We start from the raw sequence: 24,336 nt of genomic DNA, 5'->3' as shown, positions 1-24,336 counted from the left end.
TCAGGCTAGAGTGCAGTGGCATGATCTCAGCTCACTGTAACCTCTGCCTCCCGGGTTCAAGCAATTCTTCTGGCTCAGCTTTCCGAGTAGCTGGGATTACATGCATGAGCCAGCTAATTTTTTGTATTTTTAGTAGAGATGGGGTTTCACCATGTTAGCCGGGCTGGTCTCGAACTCCTGACCTCAGGTGATCTGCCTGCCTCGGCCTTCCAGACTGCTGGAATTACAGGTATGAGCAACTACACCCGGCCAATTGGCATGATTCTTTTTTTTTCCTTTTCAGCCCAAAGTTTTACATGTTTGTTGCCGAAACAGTTGGCATGATTCTTAAGACACCACGGGCTGGGCATGGTGGCTCACGCCTGTAATCCCAGCACTTTGGGAGGCTGGAGTGGATGGATCATGAGGTCAGGAGATTGAGACCATCCTGGCTAACATGGTGAAACCGTTTCTACCAAAAATACAAAAATTAGCTGGGCGTGGTAGCATGTGCCTGTAGTCCCAGCTACTCAGGAGGCTGAGGCAGGAGAATCACTTGGACCCGGGAAGCGGAGGTTGCAGTGAGCTGAGACTGTGCCACTTGCACGCCAGCCTGGTGACAGAGTGAGACTTGGTCTCAAAGAAAGAAAGAAAGAAAGAAAAAGACATAATGAAGGATCCTCAAAAGGCAAGAAAAGAGAAACCCAGGGGACATCCCAGGAGGCAGGAAGCGACAGTAGGAATGGTGCTGCCTGTGCTGTAGTACTATAGGTGGACAGGGATGTGCTGAGTGACACCCATGGACTTGGGGTGCCTGGCTGAGAGACGCACAGCAGCTCCCCAAACCCATGCCCCAAGTCCCTGCTTTATTCCTCTTCATTGCACTTACCAGTACCTGAAAAAGGACCTCAATTTCTTTACTTATTTTGGTGTCTCTGTCTTCCTAACTAGAACATAAACTCCATTCAGTACTGTGTCACTGATGCTCGTAACTCCAGTGCCCGCCACAGTGCCTGGCATGAAGCATGCCCTTCATCAAGATGTGTTATGAATTCAACACATGACAGTCATCAGAGGGAGCTGGGGGAGATGTTTTCAGCCCAATTATGGACACACTTTGAGCTCAAAGATCTCCATGGCCTGTAGGAGACAGGGTGGTAAATATCTGCACTCAGTGCTGATGACCTGCGATTTTCCTAGGGTATAGCCGGAATGGGAAATTAACACAGCAGCCTTCCACGTTTCCTCTCTTACTGATATCACCACAGGGAATATGGGGTCAGTTTATTCTAGCCCTATGTTGAGATCCTTGTAAGACAGACTTACTGCCATCACTGGTTACACTTCTACTTTCTCTCCAATAGGCTGTCGTGAGGTCTTGGATATAAGTTCAGTAGTGTTCTAGGATTAGGAGTTTCAAAGGCAGACTGAGGAGCCACTATATGAAGTTGTTCTATATGAAGTTTTTAAGATTCTACTTGATAAAAAATCACTTTTGTTAGCTTCTAAATGGTAAATGGCAATCTCCATTTAACCATGTATATACAAATTAAACTATTTCACAGGCCATCACAAATCCATTCAATTCAGTGAACTAGGTATTACTGAGTGAGTACATAGGATCCTTGGCTTAGGATAAAACGTGGGACACGTGATGACTTGAGAAAAGTGTCAAGGATTCCAGAAGGTCTGACAAAGGATTTGGATCATCTGATAAACTGCTTCAATAAAATTCTATGTACGTTCCTTTCATTTTGTACCGGGGAGTACAGAGTGGATCCTACTTACAGCTTCCATCAAGCCCTTCAAAGATGGGGTCTTGAGCATCAGGGCATCAAAGACTTCTTCTGACTCCTTTCGAACATAGAGTAGCACTAATCAATCCCCAACCGGGAATAAGGAAGGGAAAAGAGAAAAAAAGGATTCAGTTCACATGAGCAAAAGAGGAAAACAGACCATGGGTACTAGCTAAAATAAAAACCACATTCACATCAAGGATGACAAACATCAGCCAATATAAATTCTGTCTTAAGGAACACAGGTTTCAGCTCCTCTGAACTTTGCCAGAAGTCCTAGCTCGAGCTAGATGTTGGTCTGATGGAAGAATTCTCCAGCAAGTGAAATTGGAAAAAATGTATTTGAGTAATTTACATTTTTGATAGATTCCAAACTCACTTCTGATTTAAAACTCCCACTAAGAAATGGAAACCAACACACCTCTCTTTGGTTCTTCTATCCGGGACAGCTTGGTACAAGGAGGGACAGAAAAGTCATCTTCTGTGCCGTACGGCCCCCTTTTCAAGGCAGACCTGCAGTGATCCAAAATACACTATTAGTGATTGAACTCAGCAAGCTGCATCAACAAAGCTGTTTACGAGCCTATCATGGAACTAGATTTAAAATGACTTTCATTCTTTATCTGGTCCAGCTTCCTCATTTGGGGATGAAAAGGCAGGCCTGAAGAAAGATCCCGACTCCAGGGCTCACGGATATTTACAGGCAGATATGGGGCCACACTCACGTTGCTTGCAGGTATTTGCCCCTCACTCTCATTAGATAAAGCTGCTTTCTTGAGGATGAGGCGCTTTGTTTTTTGTTTCTCTTTTGAGACAGGGTCTCATTCTGTTGCCCAGGCTGGAGTGCAGTGGTGCCGTCACGGATCATGGCACACTGCAGCCTCGACCACCCAGGCCCAAGCAATCCTTCCACTTCAGTCTCCCAAGTGGCGCACACCACCATGCCCCACTAATTTTTTTATTTTTGTAGAATTGGGTTCTCCCTTTGTTGCCCAGGATGTTCTCAAATTCCTGGGTTCCAGCGATCCTCCTGCTATGTCCTCCCAAAGTTCTGGGATTATAGGTGTGAGCCACCACATCTAATTGTTGGGTGCTTCTTTTCAGGAAACAGTCTATGGAGGAGGTAGGATCTGAGATAACCTTGTACAGACAGTAACAAAGGAGATGACATTTCAGAATACTGGGGAAGTGTGTGCAAGAAAATGCAGGGCCAGCCTGGCTCAAACAGAGTGGCCCACAGGAAGCCACATCTAGGAAGGGAGGCTGGCTCAACCGTGAATGTCCTCGTTCAGCTCTAAGGAATTAAATTTTACATGGCAGGGAAGAGGGACTATATGAAAACAGGGTGTGGTACCCAAAGTGTATGGTCAACATTGGAGGGGACCCCAGGACCTTCAGGCAGAGGAACTAGCGGAAGGAGGTTAATCTGAGCACAGGATTCTGCAGGTTTAAAATATGATGGTGTCATGGAAGCCAAAAGGGGAGAACAGACCAAGAAGAGTCTGAGGAGAGAAAAGCTCAGATTGAGCTCCTGGCTACCAGGGGTAGCTGGTATGGAGGTTCCGGCAGGCGGTATTGCAGTGAACAAGAGAAGAGGCAAATAACTGAAAGTGAAGGGAGTGAGTGCTGGATTTGGAGCAGAACGGCCACTTCAGGTGCACAGGCTGAGCCTCCGAGGCTTTGTTATCTCAGTTCCTAGCACATAGCAGCTGTCCAGTGAAGGTGCCTGCAGGACTTAAGTCTCAAACACTAAGAATCAAAGGGGCAGTGCAGGCCTCGCCTTCAGAGAGAGGCACGGTGGGTAAAGTGTGGGGCATGGCTGTCCCCAGTATGATGGTTCAAGCCCTGGGAATGGATGGAAGATAAGGCAAGGGGGATGTGGAGGGATAAACTTCCCATAAAAACCTCGGCTCTTTCCACCAAGATGCACCTTTCTGAGAGTAGGTAACAACAGAAACAGGGAGGCTGAGGCGGGGGGACGGGACGACTGCCTGAAGCCAGGATCTCTACAATCATAGTAACAATTAATAATAATAATAATAATTAGCTGGATGTGATGGCATGTGCCTTGTAGGCCCACCTACTTGGGAGGCTGAGGCAGGAGGATCACTTGAGCCCTGGAGCTCAAGTCTGCAGTGAGCTCTGATTGCACCCCTCTACTCCTACATGGGCCACAGAGCAAGACCCTGTCTCTAAAAGTAAAATGAAATAAAAACAACAAGAACCTTTACCTTGTTGAAAAAATTCCCAGAGCCATCAAGAAGGTTCTGATGGCCCAAAGAGAGGCAGTGTCGGCCGCCTCCACTGGGCAGTGTCTGAGTAGGGGACTGCCTGGCATACGAAGGCAGAGCCCAATTCTGGGACAACCTGAGCATCAAAGTAAATGACTAATGGATCACAACTTATCGAATAAAACAGGAAACTATGAGTTCATACTGATAGCAATAAATAAATGAGTAAATTGAAAGTTTGATGGGGAATGAGATATTTACAAAGCTATAATGTAGCTCCCCAGACAACACTTATTACAAGAGGAGCCACTTTGCAGTGGAAAAGCTAGTAGATACCATCTTAATCAAGTGACCAAAGCACACCGGTAGTAACAGGATAAACTGACATCGAGCGCCATCTGCTAGGATGCATGGAGAACCCAGCCTCGCCTCTATTACATCCCTGCCAGGACTGGAACCTAGCCATGAGAAAACAGCAGATGCACGCAAACTCAGAAGTGTCTACAAAACAGCTGGTTGAAATCTTCAAAAATATTTGGTCAGAAAAATTAAGGAGCAGTTGAGATATTTCTAGACTGTAGACAATTAATGAACATGACAGCTAACTACAATTTTTGATCCTGAACTGGATCCTTTTTTGCTATAAAGGACATTATTGGTTCTAGTGTAGCAATGTTAATAACCTGATCTTGACTGTGACACAGGAGGATCTCCTTGTTAGGAGGAAATATACACCAGGATATTCAGGAGTGATGGGCCATCAGGTTGGCAACTTATTCTCAATGGCTCAGGGAAAAATGAGCTCTTTGTACTGTACTTGCAGTTTTTCTACAAGTTTGAGATTGTTTTCATTATTGAAACGAAACATAAATCTTACCCTTCACCCTCCAATTCTTCTGAGGCAATGGGAAGGACCTAAGATCAAAGAAGCAGATTGCTTTTCAAATGTATGCTCAAAATGTTTGACCATAAATCAATTATTCCTAAAATAGAAATAATCTGACTTTGACCAATCTAATATAAAATAGAAAATCTAATATAAAATCCTTTATATTAGATTTTCTATTTTATATTAGATTATATATTATATGTTTATAATATATAATAATAAAATATATTATAAACATATAATATATAATCTAATATAAAATCCTTTACCTCTAATTTTCAATAACCAGATTCTTACAGATGTCTGGATGGAACTCCTCTAACTCAGCGGTTGGGCCAAATCTGGTCCATGGCCAGTTTATGTAAATAAAGTCTTCACTGAAACAAAGCCACGCTCATTCATTCACATGCTGCTTATGGCTGCATCTGCACTAGTGTGGCAGAGCTGAGCAGCACAGTGCACACCATGTGGTCCCAAAAGCTGAAAACCTTTACCGCCTGGCCCTTCGCAAAAACAGCGTTGCTGACCCCTGCTCACTTCCATCAGAAACTAAACGTACTGGCCATGGCCCCAAGAACACCAACAAATCTTTAGTCCTTATAAATCTGTCCACAAAGTGCAGGAAAGACTGTCTTTTCAATATTTATTTGCACTCAGCATAAAACTATGCCTCATTCTACTGAAGTTCCTATCTCTAGTAAGCCTTTGCCACAAACCAGGAATGACTATTTTTTAAAATTTAGCTTTAGTTGCCAAGGCATTGGTAACTACACATGGCAAGGACAGCTCAGTAACTGGAACCATGAGAAAAGCCTTCAGATGTTCTTATGCTATGAAAGCTCCTTAACCTAGGTATTCTCCCAAGTTAAATTTAAAAAGATCACAGGCTCAAACTCCAAATTATGTTACTATCCTGGAATCTTTGAAATGAGCTAGGATATGAATGAATGAATGAATGAATGAATGCAAACAGAATAAAGCTGAGACTGCACTGCACCTTCAAATCAACAATCCATATTTTATTGCATGGGCACCATGTTACCCCAGCAGAATATTCCAAAGAGCTGACTAACTGGTCAAACTTCACCCAATTTTGGCTTCTATTTCTCATGAATAATGCCAAAGAATTTCCTTTTGCCATGCTTTCCTTCCTGGGAACCTCCCCTGGGATCCTGGGTACCTACATGAGTGCCCCGCTGCAAGTTGGCAAAGTGCACATCAGGAATGAAGAGGACAGGCTGAGTATCGAGATCAATGAAGGGTTTGAAAACCGTGATATCCATTCGCTTGTGAGAGGGAAGCAGTGGTACTTTAACATCAGAAACTGGAAAAAAAAAAAAAAAAAGAGAGAGAAACCGAAGGTCAAAGGATTATATACAGACTGGATGCAGGCCCCAGAGCACTCACCTCTGTGTAAGACACTTCAAGTGTAGTACTCTGTAAGACACAACAGGGCATGCTGGCTGACTAAGAAGAATCCCAATTTATGTAAAGGAATTTGTTGTGTGTATTTCCACTAAAATCATCTGAATGTCTTATCAAACCAAAAGGGAAAAGGTATCTTCAAACACACAGAGACACATATCCACACAAGATTTGCGACAGAGATAGAGTATATTTAGTTTTCATTGAAAAGGCCAAAATTTATAATTGTATAAACATAATTTGGAAGAAATTTCACCTCAGCTGTCCTCATTAAATAATTTACATTCTAACAGTAACGAACCCATTGACTTCAGAACATATCAAGAAACCCGACAATGAGGTGAAGTGTAAGCATGCCCATCTAATTTTTAACTTAGTAAGTCAGGGACTCCATCTTCCCCAGTAATCTGGCCTTGCAGTACTCAGTAATGAGGTCTTCTGGTTAGTCAGCTGTCTCTGAAGTGTCACTGGGAGTTTGCACTTTGATAACCAGCAGGAGAATCCTGACTAAGGTGTTGCAGGGCAAATGTCTGCTGAGCCAGACAGACCATTCAAAAGAGCAAGCCAGAAGCCCACGTACTACAGATGAAACCCCACAGGCACTGAGCGGCACTTTCTTCACTTTAGATACAAGATTTTGTGAATATGAATACTGGTCACAATAAAAAAATAAAAAAAAGCTTTCCTGGTGAAATGTCCAAATAGAAGACTTATAGCGTCTGGAAATATTAAAACATTATACTTCGGATACAAAAATGATCCTATTTGGAGTTAAGGCATCTTGAATTCACAAAACCATTATTATGACTTTCAAAAATCTAGATGAGTCCCAATTTTAATAGCGATTCATGTAGAATATGTGTCATTTTCCAAGACTGGAAGCGGGAGTCTGAACTAGAATTGACAGCTGGAAAAGTTGAGCTCGAGAAAACCTGGGGATCCATCCTGTAGGCTCCAGGAAAACTATCCCACTGAGCCAGTGTCTACTGGGGCATCTGAGGAAGAGGCAGTGCAGTACTGCGGGACAGGGAGGACACCCACTATCTTCTGTGTGTAAACTCCAGCCACCATTCTGAACGGAAAAGGTCTGAAGCTTGGTGGGAACACTTCTACTTACAGGCTTTCAACTGGGAGCTGGGGTCAGGACACTTGCCTTTTCTTTTGCTCTGCTTTCGTTCTTCATCCCTGATTTTCCGCTCAGCTCCCTATATATCAAGAGAAGACAAGATACGATTGTTTTCCAATCTTCAAAATATTTAACTTTTATCCTGACCAGTGGGGGGAAAAACCGTTCTCTCTTCTCTGGACAGGAACTCCCTTACTATATAAATGAGGCTTCTCATAGCAGTTTTTTCTAAAAAGATTAGTCTTAAAAATTATTTTTAATTCTATGAAATCACAAGGAGCAACATTCATTTGAAAAACAAACAAATAAAAGCAAAATTCTGGCCAGACATGGTAGCTCACGCCTGTAATCCCAGCACTTTGGAAGGCCAAGGCAGGTGGATCGTTTGAACTCAGGACAGCCTGGCCAACATGGTGAAACCCCGCCTCTACTGAAAATACAAAAATCAGTAAGGTGTGGTGGCAGGCACCTGTAGTCCCAACCACTTGGGAGGCTCAGGCAGGAGGATCACTTGAACCTGAGAGGTAAAAGTTGCAGTGAGCCAAGATCACACCATTGCACTCCAGCCTGGGTGACAGAGTGAGACTCCATCTTAAAAAAAAGAGAAAAAGTGTGCTCAGAGTCCTAGAAAAAGGACACCCATGTACTCTGTAGATCAACTGAGCAAAGACTAATAGCACCATGCAACTGAACCCACAACAATTTTTAAAAGAACCATATTAGTAATAAACATGACCTAAAATCAAGCAATTAAGTGTATTAAAAACATAACATTTAATCACTTGGTTTGATTACTGGAATTAATTTCTGAATGGTACAGATTTCTTTACGTAGTTATCTGGTTTAGAATGAACCGGTAGCTTATTTTTCCGTTAAATAAACCTGCTGATAGCAAAGAGAGGCGATAAAAACCCACTGATCTTAGCATTATTATATAATAAGCAACACATTTTAGAAACAGAATATAAAACCACCTTCTGCCTTTTCTAGGAAATGCTAGTATACTAACAGTCGATATATAACCTGCTTATAAAAATTGCTATGTAACATTGACACAAAAGTCCCTCCTTGACATAGAAAAACATGTAAATATCCCTAATCTCCTAGCCATTATCGTATGAAGTTGGTCTGGATCACTCTGTCCCTTCTAACAGTCTAATCATAACTTCGTTCTGATGATAAACAACACCCTCCTCTAAAAGGTGGACGGTACAGTCCTATGACAAAATAGGACTGCCCCTCTTTATCTATGAATCTATAAAAAATAATAATGCATTTCTGCTTCTACATAACATGGAGTAACACAGATCAGATCTACCCTCCACCCTGGAACAACAAAAATCAGACAAAATGCATGAAACAAGGATGGGAAGGCCCTGACCAGCAGGCAACAAAGAACAGCGATCCCTGGGAGACAAGAATGTGTGGTAAGCCCTACACCCATGCAGGCTGCTGCCTTCAGAGTTCCCAGGCTGTGGCATGGGAAGGGGAGCCCGCATGGTCTCAGTCCAGGTGCCGTGGGTTGAGGGCACCTTCAGACAGAGCTGAAGTCCACAATGACCAAGGCAGCAGGACAAAGTACCACAGAAGAAAGAACTCCGAGATCTTCAGGGAGCGCCCCACTCTAGTATGTGTCCAGGTACCAACAGGGACATAGGTGCCAGGACACTGCCCAAGACCAGGGGTCAGGGTTGGGAACGGCCATCTGAAAAGATTAGAGAAACAGTGCCTGAAACCCACACCGAGCCAAAAATTGTAACTATTCCCACCAACGACTGGAAAAACTTATGAGCAGGGCACTTGGTAGAATATTCAGGAAAAGCCTGCTCAGAAGCACAGAATGATTAGCCTTACATTTAGCACAGCTCCAGAACCGCCTATCAAATCACAGACATAAGATCTGGAAGATCAAATGGTTTCCAACCAACTAAACCAGATTTCAGGACAAAATTCAAGGAGATTCACAATAATACAAAAATGTCCATCACTCAGGCAGGTGAAAATCACCAAAATGCCAACACAGAGTAAAAAGGCCTTAGGCTCATTCACTGTGCTCAGCCGCTGTGCACCTGGTGCAAAAGCCAGGGCGACGGACCAGGCTGCTGATAGCAAACATACTTCCAGTTACCTAGCACCCTCTAAGAATCTTAATAAAAGACAAGTTTCCTTAATAGGATAAAAAGAACTGCCCCACCCCCCACCGCCACGAGAAAAAGTCCAATATTTTTGAGTAGGAAAAAGTCAAGATCTTGCTGCCTTAGTTCAATGGACCATCCATTCATCCATGGTTGCTCCCCAGTTCCGAGCCAGCACAAACATCCCCCTCACGACTCGACAAACCTTCCAGGCTCTCCCTGCATCGAATCCACGTCAGCCCCTGGCTCTGCACCAGGCAAAAGTGAGTCCCTCTTTTCCAGAAATAAAGGAGCTACACCAGAAAAAACAGGTCATGCAGGATCCTTCGGGGCCCTGCGCTTTCTCTTCTTGCCTCCCTGTGGCTGTAGAGAATTCGCACCTCTCCTTCCCCATGCTTAGTGAAGGGCCTTTGGGGAAGAGGTCTGTGAAGCCACAGTTCTTTGTAATTCATCCTTTCAGACATGGCTAAAGAAGAGCTCCTGCGCAGGGGTGACCGCCTACACACCCAGCAGCTGGGCTCAGAGGGTCCCTGTCAGACATGCCCAACAAAACGTACTTATCAACCCTTCTAATCTCTCAGTCAAAATGCAATTTTAAAAATCTCTATATAATGTGTCTTTGCAAGGCCAAAGCAGTAACTGTTCACTTAAAATAAGCTATTTTAGGCCAGACGTGGTGGCTCACACCTGCAATCCCAGCACTTTGGGAGGCCAAAGTGGGTAGATCACCTGAGGGCAGGAGTTCGAGACTGGCCCATCCAACATGGGGAAACCCTGTCTCTACCAAAAACACAAAATTAGCTGGGCGTGGTGGCGCATACCTGTAACCCCAGCTACTTGGGAGGCTGAAGCAGGAGAATCGCTTGAACCCAGGAGGTGGAGGCTGCAGCGTGCCAAGATCTCGCCATTGCACTCCAGCCTGGGCAACAAGAGCAAAACTCCATCTCAAACACACACACAAAAATCAGCCGGGCGTGGTGGTTTGCATCTGTAATACCAGCTACTCAGGAGGCTGAAGCACGAGAATCATTCAAACTCGGGAGGCAGAGGCTGCAGTGAGCCAAGATTGTGCCATTGCACTCCAGCCTGGGTGGCAGAGCCAGACTCTGTCTACACACACACACACACACACACACACACACACAAACACACACAAAAGCTGTTTTGCTTTTGCTGTTTTTACACTTTGGGAAGCCAAAATGAAAGGATCACTTGAGGCCAGGAGTTCAAGACCAGCCTGGGCAACATGGTGGGACCCCATCTCTACAAAAAATTTAAAAAATTAGCTGGGTGTAATGGCATGTACCTGTAGTCCCAACTATTCAAGAGACTGAGTTTGGGGGATTGCTTGAGCCTAGGAGGTTGAGGCTACAGTGAGCAGTGATTGTACCACTGAATTCCAGCCTGGGTGACAGAGTGAAACCTCATCTTTGATAAAGGCTGGGCGCTGTGGCTCGTGCCTGTAATCCTAGCACTTTGGGAGCTGGAGGCAGGCAGATTACCTGAGCTCAGGAGTTCGAGACCAGCCTGGGTAACATGGCGAAACCCCATCTTTACTAAAAATACAAAAAAATTAGCTGGGTATGGTGGTGTGCACCTGCAATCCCAACTACTGGGGAGGCTGAGGCACAAGAATTGCTTGAACCCAGGAGGCAGAGGCTGTAGTGAGCCAAGATTACACTGCTTCACTCCAGCCTGGGCAACAGAGTAAGACTGTCTCAAAAATAAATAAAATTTAAAAAGCTATTCTCTGTTAACAGCTATATTCTCATTTTGATATTAAATATTAAAGATGCCCTGGTCTTTTTCCTTCAGTGTGTCTCAAACTCTTATTCCAAGCATCCCTGCCGATTTTACCTTGTCACAGAAGACCTTGATCTGGCAGTAGGCCCGGTGTACAGGCTTGTTGCTGCGGTTGTTGTAACTATAGGTATCAATCTGAATGTTAAGAGGCAACCCCTTCACTCCCTTCTGGGAAGAGAAATCTGTGCTTAAGCAGTTCACAGAGATGAAAACCTGCAAAGAGAAGAGAAGGTTCCATAAGCAACAGGCCACAGCTCATGAAAATATTAACATCACTCCAATTACTCAAGTCCATTTTAAATGAGAAGTTCAGCTTCTCATTTTTAAAAGAGTTTTTAAAAAGAGGCAATCAGGGGTTTATTTTAAAATTACTTTTGATCACAGAAATAATAGATTAAAGAGGAGGAAGAGTCGGCAGCTCTGAACCTCTGCTTACGTTCCCTTCCACAATCCCTATTTAATATCAGCTAGGATGGTGGAAGAGGCTGGTTAGCTTTCCTGATGTCATCTTCCAGAGTTACCAATAGCATAGCTCCCTCTGCAGTACAAACTTCCTGGGAATCCACCTATATTTATGTTGACACAACCTCTTAGGATAACCAGTAGTACTCTATGTCCTAATATTTTAGAACTTATGAAATCAGTGTTCCTCTAATCCACAATTTTTATGATTTTAAGATTCCAATAAAGTTCTCTCTCAATCTCTGCCTGTACAGACTAAACAGTCCTCATTTCTTTCCAGTTTGTTCTTATTAATCTTTTGGTTATCAAGTAACATTGGGGCCAGTCTTCAAGGAATAATTTATAATTTACAGTTATTTCCATACTCCTGTCTAGGTATGGAAATATCAGTGCAAGGGTCTTTTATTTAAACACAATTGGATTCTTTACATGCCCACATTAAAACTAAGACAAAAGTGGTAAAGTTTGCTAATGGGCTAATAACTTAATGATCATTAAACACACAGGAATGTGTTCCTCCTTCAAGAAGTTCCACACAGATGTGGTCAAAACTTCCTAAAATAACCCGGGAAGATGTTATGCTGGCAGGTCTACGTCCACAAAAGAAAAGAAGAATCCAATTCTTTAAGCAATACTTCTACTATTCAACCATTCACGAAATTACTTCAGAGAAACTATCTAAAGCAAACTTGTAGCTTCTCAACACAGTTTCAAAAGTCTGTTTTCCTATCAGTGCCCAAGTCCAAGCCACCGCTTCCCACAAGAGCAATTTTTTTTTTTTTTTTTTTTTTTTTTGAGACAGTCTGGCTCTGTCGCCCGGGCTGCAGTGTGGTGGTGTGATCTCAGCTCACCATAACCTCTGCCTTCTAAACCATCCTCTCACCTCAGCCTTCCAAGTGGCTGGGACCACAGGTGTGCACCACCACGCCCAGCTAATTTTTGTATTTTTTTTTTTTTTTTTGTAGAGACAGGGTTCTGTTATATTGCCCAGGCTGGTCTCGAACTCCTGAGCTCAAGTGATCCTATCACGTTGGCCTCTCAAAGTGCTGGATTTCAGGAAGGAGCTATCACACCCAGCCCACAAGTATAGTATTAAAGATGACTTCCAAGTGCAGTAGGTTAGCACCGGCTACACTCACTCCATCTGCTAGCATGTGCCTGAGCGACGCAGTGAGCCAGAAAGAACCCATCCAGGGGGATTCCCCCACCTTCAAAATGGAAGTCAGAAGATGTCACACCTTTTTCTCCTCTCCTGGGATCCAAATCAGTTCTCTCCCAGCACATTTCCTCGAAAGTTAAAATAAACTGAGTCACATTATTAATACGACACTGGATGCTGCAACTTAGCGAAAACCAGTGTACAGCAAAAAACGTGCCGTTTCCCCATTATTTTTATAATTGTGGATTCTTAAAATGTTTTTGAGCTTCCTTTCAACCAGTTTTAGAATTTATTTCTGATGCATCTGCACCACACAGTGGACATTATTGGAATTACACACTTTTAAAAACAAGACTGCCCCATTTCAGACCCAAGCCCTGTGAGCTGACATAGCCCTTGGGTCAACAACCAAGAATGGGTCCACCACGAGCAGCACTGGGTGTCACTGGCTGAACTAGGGCAGATGGGGAGAAATTTACCTTATAATGGAGGTGGGGGCAGCTATATGAACCTTTAAGATGAAGGAGAAGGAAGGGAGGGAGAAGAGGAAAGTCAGGATCATGGTGACAAAGATGGCTCTCTAGAAGGCATGCAAAATGCAAAATGCTGAGGTGGGGGTTTTACCCTCACTCTAGGCTATACACTGTTTCTCAGCAGGAAAAGACCAACACATCCTAAAAAGATAGAGGACTTGGAGTCCAAGTTAACAGATTTAAAAGTCATCTCTGATCTTGTCCCAAGCCCTCCACCCAGGCCGATTTCACTTCTCTGAACACATTCTGCACATCCAATTCTGCCTCACCTTAGTCTTTGTCCGCTTCCTGCTCGCGGCTTCCCAGGCAGACCCACCTCCATAGCTTCCCCAGTCTGGCCTGAGTCCCACCCCACACACAGTCACAAACACCGGGCTGGCCACACTGCAGAGGGACTACACACTGCGCACCTGGTGTCAGGACCTGTGCTGGGCATGTCAGGCACAGTCTCACCACACAGGAAAAGGGACCATCGTCCTTCTTGTACGGATGAGGCCCACAATGGTGTTTAAAAGGTAGAAAGCGATGCACTGGGGTTCATCAGAGGGCCTTCCTCTTCCCACCCTGCTATGTCTCTCCCAAACCAACGTCTCCCGATTGGCTGGCTTTGATCTACTACTTGGGATGGTTTGCCTTTTGATACGCACATGATTTATCTCCCTGATTAGACTGTAAATATTTAGCAGGCTGGGTCCATATTCCATGATTTGTCCTTTCCAATATGAAGCATAGTGCCTTATCCTACCTGCTATGATTTTTCTTTCCATTTAAACTTATTTCCAGTAAATAAGCAAATTGCTTTAATTTATTTTTATTTTTTTTTTTATTTTTTTTTTGAGACGGAGTTTCGCTCTTGTTGCCCAGGCTGGAGTGCAATGGCACATTCTCGGCTCACCGCAACCTCCGCATCCTGCGTTCAAGCAATTCTCCTGTCTCAGCCTCCCAAGTAGCTGGGATTACAGGCATGTGCCACCACGTCCGGCTAATTGCTTTAAGTTAAATACCTAGATCTAGATACATAGGCAAAAGTGGCACGTATAAATTTCAACAGCATTACAAAAAATATGTGCTTTGATTTCTTTTTGTTTGTTTTTGAGACGGAGTCTTGCTCTGTCACCTAGGCTGGAGTGCAGTGGCACGATCTCAGCTTACTGAAACCTCCGCCTCCCAGGTTCAAGTGATTCTTCTGCCTCAGCCTCCTGAGTAGCTGGGATTATAGGCATGTGCCACCACACACCGCTGATTTTTGTATTTTCAGTAGATACCACATTGGTCAGGCTGGTCTTGAATGCCTAACCTTGTGATCCGCCCACCTCAGCCTCCCAAAGTGCTGGGATTACAGGCATGAGCCACTGCGCCTGGCCCGACTTTGTATCTTTTCTTACATTTTTTTTTTTTAAAACACTTCAAGTATAATCCCCAAATCCACAAATCAGAGGTAAGGAGAGTCTGTGGAATCCATTCAGGTTTAAAACAAAAAAAGTCCATGCACACAACTAAGCATATAAAGTAACCAAACCACCATATAGTCTTCATTTTACAACCAGATGGAAAATCTGAACTTTTTTCTGTCCTTCTAGGCCATTCTAGGCTCAATTTCTAACTTAAAAACAGCTGCCTGGGAAAGTTCGACTTTACCCTTAACAATTCCAGAAGTCTTTGACCCAAAGTGATATTCCCTTTACAAGAGGATTTCACGGTAATCCAACCCAAAACCTAACCTCCCCTCGCTTCCCAGTTTCAAATTTCTATTCAAAAAAGAAACGAGCAGGGGCCAAAACCCAGGATCAGGGCAAACATGGAGCTCTGGCGCAGCTTTCTACATGCTGGTGTGCATTCATGATGATTTATGGTCTCTTACTGATATACATTTCTCTTATTTTAAAAAATCAATTATTTCCAAACTTGGCAGTTTTCTAAACTTATTAAAGTTTACAATGGTCCTAATTCAGCATTAAAAAAAAAATGCTACCTTGCCTAGATAAATATACAAACATCCCAGGAAAAAGTGACAAAGCTGTGAAACATAAGCACAGCAGGCCAGGGACGTAAGGGACAGGAACTGTGGGCCAAAGATGCCAAAGAGAAAATGGGGCCAATGCTCATGATGCCCCTGTTCCTAAGGAAGGATCCAAGGCAAGAACACAGACCATCAAGGGGACATGCTGATGCAGAGGGGACATGCGTACTAGGTTTAACCCTCAACCAAAGTCTACAAGGGGAGCCACGTGCCCAAGAGAAGCAGCTTAGGTTTGAATATCAAAGCATCTGAGTTGGCCCCTAACTAGTGCTGTGACCAGCGCAAGGGTTCTTACCCATCGAAGGGCAGGGTGAGTTCGTGGATCTCTAGATGATTCCTACACCTCTGGATGGCTATGATAACATATGTATACTGATAAAAGATGAATCCTATTATCAATACTATTTTTACTAGTGACAATAATTTTGTGTAATACATTTACCAATCAACTTTTTATAAATCATATTCGTTTAAAAATACCATGAAAGTTGCCAGTTAAAGTCATCACAATAACTACTTATGTAAAACTTAAGAAATCATATAGCAGTGGCTCTCAAAGTGTGGTGCTGGGAGCACCAGCATGAGGGAACTTGCTGGGAATGAAGATCCTGGTGCCCACCCCAGACTCACTGAATCCAAAACCTCAGGGAGTGGAGAGGGAGGTTAACCACCTCTCCAGCTAATTCTATACGCACTCAAGTTCCAGAACCCTGTACAACAGCGGCTCACAACCCTGACTGAATTAGAATCAACTGGCAGGACTTTAAAATTTATGGATGTTGGATGTCCTGGCCATACCTCCAGAGATTCTGATTTCATTGGCCTGGGGTAGGTCAAGACCTTGGGGCTGCTCCCCAAGTAATTCAAGTGATTGGCCAAGCTAAAACCCACTGCTGTAAAGTGATTAGTGTTCTAGCTGCTTATTCACTGTGATCCACAAAAGGTCTCCCTTGGCTCCAAAACTCTGAGATTATTAAAGCAAGTTTCAATACATGATTCCCTTTCCTTAAAGAATTAAGATATTTTATATGTATTTAAATGTATACCAGCAGGTTTTTATATGTATTTATATGTATAACACAGGCACAGCCCTATCAAATAAGATGTTCATGTAATCAACAAAAAGATCTAGATTAAAGCAATTTTGCTCAACCCTGCTATTCAATAAGGTCATGCAAATCCTCAAATACTCCAGAGTTCTTAAGATATTAACCAGGAAAAAAAATTACAGATGTATTAAACTCTCCCACTTATTTTTATTACTCATGTTTGATTTCATAGGGATTTGCATTTGTGGATGAACTTGTGTGTTCACACACTTCTGTGTGTGAAGGCTGAAGTTGTAACTGAACCACAGGACAAAGCATGATGTGATGCCTTCCTCACTGCGATGACCTCCTTGAGATGACACTGTCTTAATCATCTCTATGTCTCATCCCTGGCTCATAACATATGCTTAACACATGCTTTTCATAAAAGGAGGAAACATGCATACTGGGTAGTGAATAAGCACGGCTAAGAATAAGTATAATGTAGATATATAAAATATCTTTTCATACCCCTGTCTAAACCAGAATCGACTATTTTTCTGTAAAAGGCCAGATAGTATTTTCACATCCGTAGGCCACATGGAACTACTCAACTCTGCAGTAATAGTGTAAAAGCAGCCATGGATATGAGTGTGGTGGTGACTTGGTAAAATTTGATTCATATAAACAGGCAGCTAGCTGGCCCGTTCCTCTGGGCTGTCATTTGCTGACCACTGATCTAAACTATCCTCTCAGTTGCTTGGACATTAATTTATCGTTACATCATCACAATGTAGTCAATAGGGAAGAAGTGTCTTTCCCTGTTCGTAATTTCCACTTTCCGCATAAGTGACTTCCTGGCAAGACATCCAGTATGTGCCCATGCGTCACTCCCCTATGGAAACACACTGTCCCTGTCAGCACAGCCCACACTCATGGAGGAGACCAGGCAAGTTCTGAGGGGGAAGTACAGCTTCCAGGGATCTGTGTGGTCAGGAGGGCAGCCTTCTTTAGTCTACAACACCTAAAACAGTGAGACAGTGAGCGTAGAAACATAAGCCAGAGCTCTCCTTTGGGTCCAGTGGGAGCAACAACATAGGTACACTTTGTTCTTCAGTTTTGTTTTTGTTTTTGTTTTGAAGACAGGGCCTTGCTCCATCACCTAGGCTAGAGAGCAGTGGCATTATCTTGGCTCACTGCAACTTCTACTTACTGGGTTTGAGTGATTCTCCTGCCTCGGCCTCCCGAGTAACTGGGATTACAAGGTACACACCACCACGCCCAGTTAATTTTTGAATTTTTTAGTAGAGGTGGAGTTTTGCCATGTTGGCCAGGCTGGTCTTGAACTCCTGAACTCAGGTGATCTGCCCACCTTGCCTTCCCAAAGTGCTGTGATTACAGGTGTGAGCCACCGCGCCTGGCCTGTTCCTCAGTTTTAACACTTCTCATGGATTCCACCTAATGGGCAGCCCTGAGTGAGCAAGACCACAGGGCTATTCACCCAAATCCAGGTAAAACCAGGCTTCGACTGTTCCTATCTTGCAGACGAATACTATCAATGTGATTACAGACAACACTAAACTATCTGTACAGAGGATGGGAAAGAGGTAAAAAGATGGATGAGGAAATATCCAACTCCTCCTCCATAAAACATACGGGAGTGCACGCACACATGCATGCTTAAAAAGTCCCATCTCAGGCCAGGCACAGTGGGTCATGCCTGTAATCCCAGCACTTTGGGAGGCTAAGGCAGGGAGAATCATCTCAGGTCAGGAGTTTGAGACTAGCGTGGCCAACATGGTGAAACTCCATCTCTACTAAAAATACAAAAATTAGCAGGATGTCATGGCAGGCACCTGTAATCCCAGCTACTTGGGAGGCTGAGGCAGGAGAACTGCTTCAACCTGGGAGGCGGAGGTTGTGGTGAGCCAAGATCACGCCACTGCACTCCAGCCTGGCAACGAGTGAAACTCCATATCAAACAAAAAAAAACCAAACCACAACAACAACAACAAAAGCCCCATTTCAGAATTGGAGTAAGGCTGAATGTCAGTAAGGCTGACAACCTTCCTTCTCTAGAAAGATGTAAAAATCTGACATAAAACTTTAAGAACTCAAAAGATGACCTTTTCTGTTTTCATACTTCCTTCCCACTTATTGAGAAAATGTTTGTATTCAAATAATTAGAACAGTAATCTCAAAAGATGAGCAACTAATATTCCAACCCAAATTATCAGAAGAAAAAAAAACTAACCACAAACATAAACTGCTAAACAGGCCAGGGTTCTCTACAAGATTCCTTTTTAAATGTCTAGCCCATTTTTCGAAGGACAGTTCCTCATTCCTGACCAATAATGTATGCACTTAGAATGTTTCAAAATATTTAACTTTTTTGGTTTTCAAACCTCAGCTTGAAAAGGAGAGGGAAACAAAATAAAATGATTTACATGATCAAAGGATAAACGAACACAGACTTTTATTCTAAATGCTCACAAGCACAGAAACCAACAAGAAATCAGATCTTGAATTAATTTGTAATGATTCTTCCAGGAAGTGCTGTGGCAGCCACATAAGCACTGTTCACACTTGGCTGCTTCTGCCAAGTTAGTCCTCAAAGAGAAAAGGAGGAAAAAGATAAAAATAAAAATAAAAATAAAACCCCAGTGTGCTCAAAACAGAGATCACCATCAGAGGTTTATTTCACAGCAGGTATAGGGAAAGCAACTGAGAATCAATTTTATAAAACCCCCAACTCACCCACTCCTTTTGAGCTTTATCATCAACACCACAAACCAAGACACAATTCCAGTAAAGCTTGCTAACTATCTAGTATAAAGAGAGTAGTATAACACGTGAACTTTAACAAGTGAATTTAATTGTGGAGAGAAATCATAGAAATATTTTTAACTCTCCTAATTCACAGAAAAGAAATTATGAACAAAGTACTTGGAGTTCATCAGTTAGAAGTTATAAAAACATTAAGTGGTGAAGTCAGGAGCTAAGAGATGAAAATATTTAACACATATCAGGGTATTTTTCATGAACTAGCAAAAAGGCTGTTCCTCTTTAAAAATTACTACAAGGCCAGTAATACTCATTCTGTATTATCATTCACCTATAAGAAAATAATCCGGCCGGGCGCAGTGGCTCACATGTGTAATCCCAGTACTTTGGAAGGCTGAGGTGGGCCAAGGCTGGCAAATCACCTGAGGTTGGAAGTTCAAGACCGGCCTGTTCAACATGGAGAAACCCCGTCTCTACTGAAAACACAAAATTAGCCGGGCGTGGTAGCAGGCGCCTGTAATCCCAGCTACTCGGGAGGCTGAGGCAGAAGAATCACTTGAACCCAGGAGGCAGAGGTTGCGGTGAGCTGAGGTCACACCATTGCACTCCAGCTTGGGCAGTAAGAGCAAGACTCCATCTCAAAAAAAAAAAAAAAAAAAAAAAGAAAAGAAAAGAAAAAGAAAATAATTCAACATCCAAATATTAGTTTTAATTTTTTTTCCACTGGGAAATTTAGGTAGAATTTTACATGGTTTTGTAACATTGCCGCTATAATGCTGAAAATAATTTCCTTATGACTTTCATAATATAGTTTGCTCAAATGAGTAGAATAAAGCAATTTCAAAATTTGAGCACTGGCCAGGCTGTGGCTCACACCTGTAGATGTGAGGATTGCTTGAGTCCAGGAATTTGAGACCAGCCTTGACAACACAGCAAGATCCTATCTCAAAATAAATAAATAAATAAATAAATAAATAAATAAATCAGCTGGGCATGGTGGTGTGCAGCTGCAGTCCCAGCTACTTGGGAAGCTGAGGTGGGAGTATGGCTTGAGCCTAGGAGGTACAGACTGTAGTGAGCTGTGTCATGCCACTGCACTCCAGCCTGGGCAATAAAGTGAGACCCTGTCTTTAGATTTTTTAAAAAGTGAATATTGAGATCTGTTAAGACTGATATGAAGCACCTTTACGACAGTTTGGATAAGGTTTTCTTTTTTTTTTTTTTTTTTTTTTTGAGATGGAGTTTTGCTCTTGTTACCCAGGCTGGAGTGCAATGGCGCGATCTCGGCTCACTGCAACCTCCGCCTCCTGGGTTCAGGCAATTCTCCTGCCTCAGCCTCCTGAGTAGCTGGGATTACAGGCACGCGCCACCATGCCCAGCTAATTTTTTGTATTTTTAGTAGAGACGGGGATTCACCATGTTGACCAGGATGGTCTCGATCTCTTGACCTTGTGATCCACCCGCCTCGGCCTCCCAAAGTGCTGGGACACAGGCTTGAGTCACCGCGCCCGGCCAGGTTTTCTTTTCTTTTCTTTTCTTTTTTTTTTTTTTTTTGAGAGGGAGTCTTGTGCTGTCACCCAGGCTGGAGTGCTGTGGCACAATCTCGGCTCACTGCAACCTCTGCACCCTAGATTGAAGTGATTCTCATGTCTCAGCCTCCCGAGTAGCTCGGATGACAGGCATGCACCACCGCATCTGACTAATTTTTGAATTTTTTTTTTTTTTAAAGACAGAGTTTTATTCTTGTTGCCCAGGCTGGAGTGCAATGGTGCGATCTCGGCTCACTGCAAACTCTGCCTCCCGGGTTCCAGTGATTCTCCTGCCTTAGCCTGCCAAGTAGCTGGGATTACAGGTGCCTGTAAACATACCTGGCTAATTTTTGTATTTTTAGTAGAGACGGGGTTTCATCTCTACTAAAGGCCAGGCTGGTCTCAAACTCCTGACCGCAGGTGATTGCCCGCTTCAACCTCCCAAAGTGTTGGGACTATAGGCATGAGCCACCATGCCCGGCCAATTTTCTTTTTAAAGATCTAATTTTCAAATTAAAACAGAGTAACTAAGTGTTCTGCTCACAAAAGCAAGTGAGATGTCACAGGTACTCTTCCAAGCAGCATCATCTCATTGCCTGGGAAAATGAAAGAGCCTAGCTAGGAAAAACCACTAATAACCTTCAGTGGTTCTCTGCAGTTTCAAGGAAGGAATCCAAATTCTCAAGGCCTTCCAAAATACAGCTCCAAATGCCCATTCTAGTTCACACCTCCTTTACAGGCACTTTCAAACTTTGGGGATTTTCATTTTCTCTGCCCCTCAATTTTAAAACACCCTTTCCTCCACTGTCTACAATACCCTTTCCTCCATTGTCTACTGACATGCATTTCCCTTATGGATAAACACCCAGCACCAATGAATACACTCTTTCTCTCATCATTCCCTCATCTGCCCAAAGGCAATCCCTCACGCTCTCAGCTGTGTCCATGGCACTCTGTGTACAGTTCCATTTTACCATTTGCCAAGTTGGACTAAGTAGCTTTTTCCTTCACTCAAACTCCCTGTAAGGCCAGATGATATAATCTGGCTGTGTCCCCACCCAAATTTCATCTTGAATTGTAGCTCCCATAATTCCCACGTGTTGTGGGTGAGACCCCCGTGGGAGATAACTGAATCATGGGGGCGATTTCCCCCATACTGTACTTGTGGTAGTGAATAAGTCCCATAAGATCTGATGGTTTTATAAAGGGTTTCCCCTTTTCACTTGGCTCTGATTCTCTCTTGTTTGCCACCATATAGAACATGGCTTTAGCTTTCTGTCATTATTGTGAGGACTCCGCAGCCCCATGGAACTGTGAGTCCATTAAACTTCTTTTTCTTTATAAATTACCCAGTCTCAGGTATGTCTTTATCAGCAGTGTGAAAATTGACTAAAACACCAGACTATGAGATCCTTTAGGGAAATGACCACTTCTCTATACTCTCATCGCCTCAGTCAAGGTCATCACCTGGATCAAGGACAGGAAGGAGCGAGAACCTGACATTCACCTCTGTTTAACGCCTGTCCCTGTAAAACTGCAGTTAGTAAGTTCCCTAGGTACTTTGAAGGCAAGGATGTTGTTCATTTAAAAAATTTCTTCCATAGCTGGGCGCGGTGGCTCACGCCTGTAATCCCAGCACTTTGGGAGGCCGAGGCGGGTGGATCACGAGGTCAAGAGATCGAGACCATCCTGGTCAACATGGTGAAACCTGTCTCTACTAAAAATGCAAAAAATTAGCTGGGCATGGTGGCACGTGCCTGTAATCCCAGCTACTCAGGAGGCTGAGGCAGGAGAATTGCCTGAACCCAGGAGGCGGAGGTTGAGGTGAGCCGAGATCGTGCTATTGCACTCCAGCCTGGGTAACAAGAGCAAAACTCTGTCTCAAAAAACCAAAAACAAAACAAAACAAAATTTCTTCCAGCCAGGCGTGGTGGCTCCTGCCAGTAATCCCAGCACTCTGGGAGGCCGGAGTGGGTGGATCACTTGAAGTCAGGAATTTGAGACCAACCTGGTCAACATGGTGAAACCCCGTCTCTACCAAAAACACTTAAAAAATTAGCTGGGTGTGGTGGCACGTGCCTGTAATCCCAGCTACTTGGGAGGTTGAGGCAGGAGAATCACTTGAACCCAGGAGGCAGAGGTTGCAGGGAGCCAAGATTGTGCCACTGCACTCCAGCCTGGGTGACAGAGTGAGACTCTATCTCAAAAAAAAAAAAAAAAAAAAAGTATTCCAGTGTTCAGCACATATTTTATATTCTTTCCAATTATTATCTATTACTAAATGATACTGAATTAAATACTAGTAATGAGACAGAAAAACCATGGGCATACAAAAATCTACATATTGTCTCCAAATCTTATTTCAGTAAGTTTCAAATCCTCATAAAACTTTAAATACACAACAGTGCCCCCCACCAAATAAACACACACAAACAATAAAAAAGAGCTAATATAGTTACAGAAATTAAACCTTCTTTCTTCCAACCTCTAGAGGACCCCCTGAACAATAAAATGACTACAAATCAGGCAATGAAATGAAAAAGAAAGAGACAGACTGTTTAACACTAGGCAACTGCCAAATATTACTATCACTTCAGAATCTTAATCATGTATTCCTAAACATTTTCAATAGCTTACCACAGTCTATGTGAAAAAGACTACATTCCTTAGCATTCAAGCTTTTTATGGGACTCCAATCCACCTTTCCAGCTATACTTTGTACCACCTATAAGAGTATTTCCCAAATGTGAATACTAAACATATCTTTAAAAGGCAAAAATTGTTTCACCCCTAAAAATACAGCCATATCTGAGTCTGAGAAATGCCATTCTATTCAAAGGACTGTAAAATGTCTGCTCACCCAGCACCCCAAGACCTTATGTGGCCTTTATCTGACTTCAACCCCATCCCTAAGCACATACTCTGGCACGGACATCTCCTGGCAGCATTTGGCTCTGGTGGCAGGCAGGATACGGTTCTGACTAAAAAGTCTCATCACTGACTTGAATACACAACATTAAACAGCCTCAAAGAACCTCGCGGTGGCTCACACCTATAATCCCAGCACTTTGGGAGGCCGAGACGGGTAGATCACGAGTTCAAGAGATCGAGACCATCCTGGTCAACATGGTGAAACCCCGCCTCTACTAAAAAATACAAAAATTAGCTGGGCGTGGTGGCACATGCCTATAATCCCAGCTTCTTGGGAGACTGAGGCAGAAGAATTGCTTGAACCCAGGAGACGGAGGTTGCGGTGAGCCGAGATCGGGGCCATTGCACTCCAGCCTGGGTAACACGAGCGAAACGCCGTCTCAAAAAAAAAAAAAAAAAAAAAAAAAAAAAGAACCTTCAACCCCAAGACCCTTGGTCCACAGACCCCAGGGATTGGAGACAAGCTCCTTGCGAGGGTACCCCAGGGCCTTCCTATGCAGTCCCTA

General features: G+C 43.4%; 1 protein-coding gene across 1 annotated transcript in view; it reads right to left on the bottom strand.

The window, feature by feature from the left end:
* The window catches only part of GRHL1 (grainyhead like transcription factor 1), a 54,322-nt gene that overhangs the window by 4,820 nt on the left and 25,166 nt on the right, over positions 1 to 24,336 (bottom strand). Inside the window, exons 9-14 of the mRNA XM_039462368.2 lie at positions 11,439 to 11,597; positions 7,438 to 7,525; positions 6,080 to 6,219; positions 4,884 to 4,921; positions 2,197 to 2,288; positions 1,768 to 1,853 (exon numbers count right to left, since the gene is read on the bottom strand). Of these exons, the coding sequence (XP_039318302.2) occupies positions 1,768 to 1,853; positions 2,197 to 2,288; positions 4,884 to 4,921; positions 6,080 to 6,219; positions 7,438 to 7,525; positions 11,439 to 11,597 (603 nt within the window). The remainder of the gene's footprint in view (positions 1 to 1,767; positions 1,854 to 2,196; positions 2,289 to 4,883; positions 4,922 to 6,079; positions 6,220 to 7,437; positions 7,526 to 11,438; positions 11,598 to 24,336) is intronic.

Source organism: Saimiri boliviensis, chromosome 1 (genome assembly GCF_048565385.1).
Source record: "Saimiri boliviensis isolate mSaiBol1 chromosome 1, mSaiBol1.pri, whole genome shotgun sequence".
NCBI classification, from domain to species: Eukaryota; Metazoa; Chordata; class Mammalia; order Primates; family Cebidae; genus Saimiri; species Saimiri boliviensis.
This window is presented reverse-complemented; position numbering and strand designations above follow the sequence as displayed.